General features: G+C 41.0%; 1 protein-coding gene across 1 annotated transcript; it reads left to right on the top strand.

The window, feature by feature from the left end:
• The first annotated feature begins 4,759 nt into the window (after positions 1 to 4,759).
• LOC147445049 (uncharacterized) lies at positions 4,760 to 7,331 on the top strand. Its single transcript, XM_086527997.1, has 5 exons — positions 4,760 to 5,018; positions 5,320 to 5,920; positions 6,132 to 6,333; positions 6,409 to 6,745; positions 6,831 to 7,331. The coding sequence occupies exons 1-5, from the start codon at positions 4,760 to 4,762 to the stop codon at positions 7,214 to 7,216; spliced, it is 1,785 nt and encodes a 594-aa protein (XP_086384123.1). The 3' UTR covers positions 7,217 to 7,331.
• Positions 7,332 to 10,166: the final 2,835 nt, after the last annotated feature.

Below are 10,166 nucleotides of genomic sequence, written 5' to 3'. Positions count from 1 at the left end.
AGTTTTGATTGTGGCAAACATTGTCCGTTATTGCTTGAAACATTAGCATCTGCCACCATCTATAAATTTTTCATGCTCGCTTCCAAATTGATGAGGAAGCTAACTCGTAACTAAAAATGAAAAGCACACTACGAAATGCACATTTAAGCGCATAACTCTATACATAGGGGGGAAAAAGGCGTAGAAAGGTTGAATGAGGCTAATAACATCATGGAGAATCAAAATAAATTAACAATTATGGACAATAATTGCACACTTGATTTTACCAAAAGAGTCTTATCTTTATTTTGACAAAGGAAGAGGAACTTTATTCTCTAGATAGATGTTTGGGTCCTTGCTCATGTAGATGTCCTTTTCAAAGTGCCAAGGGGTGGCTCTACTATCAGTCTATGTATCTAGGGGTATTAGGACACATCATGGATCGGATCAATCATGATAAAAACTTTGTAATTTTTTGGTTAAGCTAATATATTACACTCACCATTGTGAGTGTAATATATTAGCCTCACCATTGTGAGTTTAGCAAGATTACACTCACCATTGTGAGTTCTACAACAACAAAAAAAAAAAGGTAGGAACTTTACAACGATGAAGTGCATTATGTGGTCTTTTTGCCTTTTAGAGTGAACACCATGAAATATTTCAAAGGTATTTCTTAAAAGTGTGACACATGAGCCTCTTACATGTTTCTAGAGGATTCATCAGTCCAAAAGGCATGACTTGGTAAGAAAATATGCCCCAATTTATGTCTAAGTTTGTTTTGTGATGTTGTCTCCTTAGCTAAAAAGTCCATTATTACAAGAACACTACTAGCTTAGCAATACTTTGGACTAAAAATGTGAATGTGTTTATGAGAGGTGTAATATCTTGAAAGATACCAACCCAAGGAAATCACTTTTCAAAATGTGTATGATATCATGTGAGTGAACACGAGAAGGGTTAGTAATAGTAGAACCTAATTTTTCAATGTAAAAATTAGAGGGGTTTGGTAAATGGGCAAATGTATAGTTGGCCAAATCAACTAGTGAAAGATTCACATGAAGAGCACTAGAGTAGCAAAGGTGGTCTTATAAAAAGGGAATCAACACATTCACAACAAAAGTCTATTTTCTTTCTCTTTTAAGTATCCTTCTCTTAGAGGTATGTCTTGTTAGAGTTGTGGATTTTGTCACATCTCACACCCATAAAAAAACCCCTTAATCATGTGGAGCATGTGTGTCATTATGAAGACAAAAGGTGTGTGTAAGAAAATAACTTGTGTGTATGTGTAACCTGTGTGTTAGCAAATAACTTGTGTGTGTGTGTGTGTGTGACATGTGCAACAGGCAAGGCGCACGTGACAAGCTAACATATAAACAGCTCTTTGTTATCTCTTTTGTATGCAATAATCAACTTTATTTTGTATATACTCTATTGTGCAATTCTCTCTCTCTCTCTCAAACTTTGATACCACTTGTAGAGTTAAGGTGGGTGGATTAGTGTGCCATTCATGGTAATCTAAATCTTATTGTTTCACATCAATTTGCCCTCGCTACCCAGTTTTGCAGCTTGTTGTCATGCTCGCCTTGCCTTACAGACGGCCACCATCACCTTTCATCGGCTCGTAATTTGGCAAGTATCCCCTTACTACTATTCTCGTCATCAAATTGTTTGGGCTTGGGTTTCAAGTCATCTGCAACATTGTTGTATTTGATGTCTCCTGAAGGTGGATGGAAGCAAAGCCGTGGAAAGCACCAAGGCTGTAAGAGGGGTAGCCCAAGGTAGGGCACTGGACCTAGTGAGGTCGCATGATGACATCACTACAAATGGCACTCTATTGGCCTCACAATCCACTAGACAACTGTTTTTTGCTCTGTGTTGCAGGCCATCAACACCCGGGGCCCTCGCTTTGTTTTCAACCCTGCTTTTTGCTCACCCACTACCAATGTCTGCTCACTGTCAACATTAATTCTTCCAATCCAAAAGGCTTTAATTAAATTAAAGCCTCCAAAACATAAGAGGCCACTCCCACAACACTTTAAACCCCTAAGGGTTGCTTCTGTAGGTCTACGGTGGATAAACAAGAGAGCCATTCATAATAAAAGGATGTAGAATTATTCCACTAGAAATTCATGTACAAAGTGCCTCATATATAGGAATAGTGAGGGATGTAGCCTTCTAACACATAGCCTTCTAGGTGTCATCACATGCATAGGATTCAAGGTCTTTGTTACACATGGTTGTCAAGCTTTAGAGGGGTTGCACATGTAGAGGTATTTCCCATAGTCGTTGAAGAAAGACATGCCTATCTCAACAATCCTCCCCTTAGGCATGGACTATACTAAAGCAAGCTGGGTTGAGACTCAATGCCACACAAGCAAGCAGTCACACAGACTGAGGTAGTCACACAGACTATGGCAATCATACAGACTAAATCATGGTCTCAAACAGACATGGTGTCACACAGACTCATGGATTTCTCCCCTTAAACATGAGCGATGAAGGATAACCATATCTATAATTGTCAGTGTCTACTCTTAGTAGCACCTCCCTTGGTCCTAGTCGTCTTCATCATCCGATATGGTTTGTTGATGCCACCGCTGCAGCCTGTGCATATTTTGTCGACGATAGCTTCACCTTTGGTTCTCTTCTTGACAAAGATATTTAGCATACATAACAACGTGCAAATGATGGCAACATGAAGGTTTCTCTTGAGGAAGGTCTTACTTCGAGTTATAACAGGGTAGTGTCTAGTCGTCTCACATCTCTTGTAGATAGTTTCGGTAGACATAATGAAAGGCAAGGCTCTGTTATCATGCCTTAAGTGCAAGAGAAAATAAAATGCATAGTGAAACGAGAAGTATGCAATGTTTTTTGTACAAATGAAAAATAGGTTCGTGCAATGCTTTCAAAATGATTGAAACTTGAGAGAATGTGCGAAGTTGAGAGGTTTCAAAAAAAATTGAAGCTCAATTGTGTGCCTTGAGTCGAAGCTTTTGGCCGTGTGTACTTTGAGAATTAGACTTTGAAATTTTTGAATGCCCAATGCAAGGCTGTGCAATTTGTAGGCGGGTTTGAGAGTGACTTGCTTATCAAGTTCGCGGGCTGAACATAGGGTCGACTATGTTGGCTACAAGGGTGGGGATATCGGTTGTATTATGTTGAGGCAAGTGAGATCGGACGAGTTGTGCATGGGTACAAGGGCTTATTTATCATAAAAGGTTACAAAGCATAAAAAAATGAAAGCTTGCAAAATCTGAAGATCGATAGTAGGTAATTTGGGGTCTCCATTGTCTTGGCTTAGATATTGCCAACATAGGAGAGACATCATCCAGATGGTGGAACCATCAAGCTAGGCTTAATTCTCCACTTTTATCATGGGAGGTGGGTCCCCTAGAAGAATAATCTTTTCCCAAGACTTCCATCCCCATTGAGTTCTTCCTTTTTGGGAAATTTGAGCTGAAAACAAGTGCTTGTGAAGTGTCTAATTGAGTCTTGTAGCTTGGGCCCGCGTGACCACCATTAAAGATGCTATTTCCTCTTCTTTTACTATAGTTAAAGAAGGTAAAATTGTTATTAAATTTAAAATATGATCTTAAGGGGATTTCTCCTCAGGCCTGTGAGATTAATTGTTACTTAGGTGATTCACATGACATTTAGCATAGTAGTTTCTCACCATTGGTCAAGGATTGTCTTTATCCCAAGGGAAATATCTTATTCAATAACTCCCACCACGTTTGTAATGGGCACTTCCATTTGGAGGTGTTTTGGGTAGTGGTGTTCCTCTCATACGGTTCATAATTATTATCAAATATGGCCCCTCACTTGGATTCTCATGATAAGCACTAGACTTGGCATCATTCCTTGGGAAGTAATAGTCCCCTTCATAATATGGCATCACTGGAACTAATTCCTTCCGTTTTCCCAAATTCTTGTCACCCATCACCTCTACATATCTAGCAGCCGTAGTCTTGAGTAATGGAGACCGTGATCCTCAAGTAAGAGTTAAGTGAGAGGCATTCCCCTTGCTAGGCCTTCTCCCCAAGTTTGAGTGGCTTGTCTTCTATAATCATCCATTTCTCTTGCTCAAAAGTAACAACTTTGTTTATCAATATTACCTACTTTTCTACAAATATTACACCACAACATACCACTTGAAGTAGGGGCAACATTAGCACCTATTTGGTAGACACTTGTGAGATGGCTACCTCTACACATATTGCAATTTTAAGGTCTTGGATTTCTTGTAGAAGCTTGGCCCCGTGTTCCTTTGCCTCATTCTCCTCGATTGACTGTTGGTCTACAATTGCCTACAAATTCACATGCCTTAAAGTTGCAATTGATAACTTTGAGTTGGCATGTGTTTCTTTAAGATACACCCTCCAATTCCATAATTATTTGAGGTTGACTCTCAAATAAATAAATATAAATTGTTTTATCCTTCAATCCTTCCAAGAAGCATGAGATGAGCTTTTCTTTGGATGGTGTAGGGAAAGGACCTCTTGTGTCCTTTCCCCGTAATACGTGCGACCTCGTGGCGATCGGCGTTAGCCGGGAGTCACGTGGGAGCACGCATTAGGGGGAGAGGACACAAGAGGTCCTTTCCCGGCCGTCAATGGTCCGGGGCGAGGGGGGCCAAATATGAACTAATTTTAGGCTTGCCTTTTGGAAAAGTGTCGGCTTCAGCTAACCAGACGTGCGAGTGAAGCGGGAAGCAGAGTTCGAGGGCAAGGCATGCACGAAAGGGTGGGCGAGGGCTGAGCCGAACTCTCTCAGTCAAATGGCAGAGGGTGAAGTGCCATCGTTTTGTCTACTGCCAGTTGATGTTGGCGAAAATGGATATGTAGATTCAGGTTGCACAGGAACTTGTGATGTGTTTTCTACAAGAGCTTGTGATGCGACTTCTGCACAAGACTTAAGAGCTCCCGACACCCTTTGTGGAGGAGGCTCTAACCTCCTTTGTGGAGGAGATTCTGCGCCAATTTCTGCAACAGGATCTGCTCCCCTTTGTGTAGGAAGCTTGGATGTAATTTCTGGAGGTAAGGTTTTCCACTGATTTGGCTTTCTTTCTGTAGGTTTATTTCTTTCTATTATAAGCTGCTTTTCGTTCCATTGCTGTTGCTAGCAATTAGGGGTTGTTGCGCCTGTAATTATGTTGTCCTCAGATTTGAGGAATGATTTCAGGGGAATTTGGAATCGCAAGAGCTCACCATTATATTAGAATAGGGTTTACCACTTATATTATGACTTTCTTGACACTGTACCTATAGTTGTTGTGTAGTCTTATGTAGGTTTTATTTGAAAAGCTTACCTCTATGGTGCTCTTTGACTTCTTTATAGAAGGTGATGTCAGCCAGCGTGCATGTGTTCCAGATCAGAGAAGTATTGGCAACAAGGGGCATTCTCTACGTGCAGGTGGTAGAAAAAATTCTGGTTTTCTTGTTACTGGGGGTCAGTTAGAGGAAGAGCTAGTCAGTTTGGGGGAAAGTAGCACCAAGAAAAAGGATAATTGGGCTCGAAAGAAGTTCGACGAGTGGAGAAAGATTTGTGGCTTTGAATGTCAGGTTCCACTTGAGAAGCTAGATCTCTGTCAGTTGAATGACATGCTGTCACAGTTCTTTGTTGTTGTGTGCAAGCAAAATGGATCATTGTTTCCATCTGACACACTGATGGGCATGCTTTGTTGTTTTGGCCGGATGATTAAGAAGGAGCAAGAATTGAGGGTAGCACTTACGGGTGTAACTGAAGTTCCCTTTGATATAGTAAAGAATCCAATTTTCAAATCGACCCAGAATGCAGTGATTTCAACGATGCGAAGATCGGTAGCTCGTGGAGTATGCAAAGAGCGAAAGAAATCATCAGTTCTTGGCGTCACATTGGAACAAGAGATCTTGCGTGACATCGACTTCAGTATTCAGCATAGCCGTGGTTGTCAGTCTAGGTTTGCCTTTTTTTGCATGTTACACTTTTGTGTGAGAGGTGGGTTGGAGTTATACAAGCTGGAACGAGCTATGTTTGCTACGGGTGCTGATGAGCTTGGCCCTTTTGTGCGTGGGTTCTTGTGAAAGTCTACTCCTGCGTTTTAGTTTTTTAAAAAAATTTGTGTACTTTTTCTATTAGCTCATAAGGTTTTATGTTCTATTGCTTTGCAGCTTCTCTGAGCGCTTGAGTAAAAACTATAAAGTAGACCTGATGCATTACCATCCAGAGCACTTTCGACCTCCAGTTATAGTTCGTGATAGTGATGTGTTGGATACCTTCGATCACTTGATGCGTCACATGCCTCCAATTGTGGAGGGTGACAAGAACCTATTGCATGTGTTTTTGCAGTCGATTAGTAGTCCTCGAACTCAGGTAGGTCTTGTAAGTCTTCTTGCAGTACATGGTATTGAATTGACTCACGATTGGCTGTTTTGCTTGTGTATGCAGACTTGGTACAATAGAAATCGAGTTTCAGTGAAGGTGCTTGGTGGTTTGGTGAAGTTCATTTGTGAGTGTTCTGGGGTCGGTGGTAATTTCTCAAACAAGAGCCTGCGTAGCACCTCTATGACTAGGATGAGCCTAGGACAGGTTCCTCCTGATGTTGGAATGTTAGTAACTGGCCACAAGCGAGCAACTTCATATGAGAAGTATGACCTTTCAAGTGAGGTCAGGATTGCTGCAGCTCAAGACATTTTATCGCATCCATATGATGATTCAGGAAAGCTAAAAGCTTATCCACAGGTCTTGAAAGAAAAATTTAATAACTTCTGTCAAAACGTCGAAGGTGGGGTGTTGTTTTGTATTACAGTTGGGTTTGAACACTGATATTGTTATGTTCATAGTTGTTTTCCTCTTGTTTTGGTGTGCAGGTGCTAGTAGGGATATACGTGAAGATGTTTGCCATCTAAGTGCAGGTCTCTTGTCAGTTGGTTCTGTTGATAACAATGTTGGTGGTGAATCTAAGTCGAAGATTTCTTGTGGTCACTTGTCTACTTCTGTTGACAAAGTTGCTAGTGGGAAATCTAAGTTAAAGAGTTCAGATGGGATATGCTTTGGGTCTTACAAGTTGGGGGATGATATACCATTTGACGAAAAGCTACTGCAAGATCTTCCTCCAGAATCTGCTCGAGCTGTTGGGATTGTTCCTCGTTCGCCTGGAGTTTCGATGTTTCCATCGTGTAATATGCATAATTGTGTTGTGAATGTTTACTTGGGAAAGGAGAATACGCTGCCAGGTGCTTCTAAAAATAACTAGCGTTTGATTAGTGTAAATGGTGTAAATAGCAGTTGAGTTGGCACACACATGGACCATAGCAGCTGCTGAAATTACATATGCAAGTTAAATTATGAATGTGTCTTTTGGTTGATTATGAATTTGTGTAATTCTCTGTGGTGGCCAGTGTATTCTACAGGTGTGGTGAAACTCCTCTTCTTTTAAATTTGTAAAACTGTTGTTTGTTTAGCGCGTGAAGCAGCTCTTATTAAGTTGTGTGTCATGCTACAGTTATATTCGCTCTGCTGAGATGTCAATTTTCTGTTGAATTCCCTCTGCTGATGTGTCATGCAGAGCTTCATATTCTTGTTTGCTGATGTGTCGAGCATTGGTGAAATTCCCTTTGCTGAGCTGTCTATTTATTATTTGATGTTGGTGAGTTGACAAATCTGCAAGTAACAGTGTGTCCTCTGACATTCTGCCTGCTGACTTGTCATACATCCAATGATTGGTTGTGACATTCCTTGATTTAATGTATCCTAGATGTATGGCTGGGATCTGCAGCCCCCCTCCCTTGGACCTTGACGGTTTCTCTATGATTCTGCATGTTGCTATGTATCTATTAATGTCGTCTATTGTATCCCTTATGGGCTCCTTTTGCATCTCATGCAAAACTCAAAATTTGCATTTGGGGGTTGTTCCTAATTTTGATCATCATTAGAAGTCATATAAGATTGGAACATCCAAGGTTTGGAACTAATCCAAAGCTTTGCCCTCTAAAGTAAGGCCAAACCCTTGGATCATGGTGTGGGTAAATATGAACTAAGTTGCATTGTACATTATACGAGGTACGTATAAATCCGATTTAATCAGACGTATTTTACAAGAATGCCACTTAAACGGACGTATTATATGATGACACATCAATAAAATCATTGTTTCATAAAATGTTTTAGTAATTCGATCAATATATAGTTCTTTCGAACTAAATTGTTATATATTACTATGATCTACGAGCCTTTTACCATTGTGAGCATCTTCATTGAAAGTTTTGCCTTGAATTCACCCCAAAGGTGAATGCTAAACCCCCAAAAACAAAAAAAAATTCAACTTTTTATTCATTGAGCTTTTAATTAGAAATACAGTTATTTTAGTGAAAAATAAAAAGTTTAAAATCTAGTTTGAATTGTGATATGTAGAAATGGTGTAGTGATTAGAAACTATTAATACATTTCGTGTAGAGTTTTACTCACACTTAGAAGTAAGTTGGTTAAAGTAAATCTAGTGATTGCGAGGATTAGAATGGAGCGAGCTTTGGACTGAGCTTTTTTAAGATATTGCTCAATTGTCCAAATCTTTAAAAAAAGCTCACCCCAAAAACAGTCTTAGAAGTGAGATTTTTTCTCTCCCCCCCCCCCCCCCCCCTCTCTCTCTCTCTCTCTCTCCCCCTCTCCCTTCCCTTTATCTCCTTTCTCTCACTCCCCTTTGGTGTCCCACTACCTCTCCCTAACTCTATTTCTCCTATCTCTTGTGACTCCAACCTCTCTCTCTCTCTCTCTCTCTCTCTCTCTCTCTCTCTCTCTCTCTCTCTCTCTCTCTCTCTCTCTCTCCATTAAAATCCAATGCCCAGTAAAAATACACAAACAATACTTCATTTTAATGTTCTAATTGCACTCAATAAGATGCACAGTTTGGGGCACGAAAATTTATTCAATGCAAAATCACGTACACATGTAGGCTTACAACATGTACACACAAAATAGTGGTAATAACCAAGACGATTACTTTGGTAAATTGTTTATATATTGCCTTGCTTGCTCAACCATTATATCATATAGATGCTTTCCATTAAAAATCAAAGGAAAAAAGTGCTTGCGGGCCCTGAAGCCATTGAATCATCTCCAACCTGTTTGGGATTCTTCCACTGAACCCAAATACAATAGGACTACGGTTTGTGCGGTGCCTTGGGGGCCAATGTTCGACTCAGCTAATTCTCTTCAAGGCTTCAATCCTGTCTGGGTTGAGTTTGTGGGTCTGCCTAGCTGGCTTTGGGACAACCTCAGGATGCTTGCCAGTCAGCTGGGCACCCCCCTATTTATTCCTAGCAAGAGAGGGTTTGGCAGAACATCAAATAGGGTTTGTATAGACTGGGATGTTTCTAAAACGCCACCTAAGAGCATGGTAATCAATGTTGGAGCTGGGCTTGTTACTATCCCGCTAAACTTTGGGACATACTTTGGAGCATGTTTTAAATGCAACACCTTTCGACACTTCGCCAAGGATTGCGCCAAGAAGGCTAATGGTACTGCAGCTCCGGCAAGACAGGTCCCCAGTGAAAAGGAAACCCCGATGGAAGGGTTGGAGAAGCAAGGAGGTAGTAACGAAGGGGCAAGTGTAGGGAAGGGTAAAGAAGCTATGGTATGCGACAAAATGGATATAAAGATGCAGGAAAAGGTTGTGGAGAAATCGATTCCCATGCAATGAATCCCAGAAGGCTCATGCAAGGATAAGGTAATCATTACTCTCGTTGCTCCCCTGAAATTCATGACGGTCACAACGGTGACAGCTGTTCAAGTCCCTGGTCTGAAAAGAGCCAAAAGGGTGAAGGCACTGGCAAGAGACTCCAAAGTGCTCGAAGTCGTGAGAACACTAGAGGGGAAAGGATTTGCTTCATCCCCCACCCCCTTGCAAGGAGGGGGGTGCACTATCCCACTTCACAATTCATTTGCAGTATTGCAAGAAAAGAAATTCCCTCACCTGAAACCCTCGGACTCTCTTGAGACCAAGGAGAGGGAGTGTGTGCACGATTCGGATGCTGAAGAATTTGTTCCTCTTTCCCAATGAGCCCTCTTTAATGATGGAGTCTCTCACTATACAATCTTGGAATGTAAAGGGAGTGAAGACCCAAAAGAAGAGTACCCTTTTCTGGGAGGAAATAAAAAAGGAAAAGGCAGTCAACTGCTGGGCCATCCAAGAACATCACTTGGATGCT

Source organism: Adiantum capillus-veneris, chromosome 13 (assembly GCF_014529385.1).
Source record: "Adiantum capillus-veneris isolate H3 chromosome 13, ASM1452938v2, whole genome shotgun sequence".
NCBI lineage: Eukaryota > Viridiplantae > Streptophyta > Polypodiopsida > Polypodiales > Pteridaceae > Adiantum > Adiantum capillus-veneris.
This window is presented reverse-complemented; position numbering and strand designations above follow the sequence as displayed.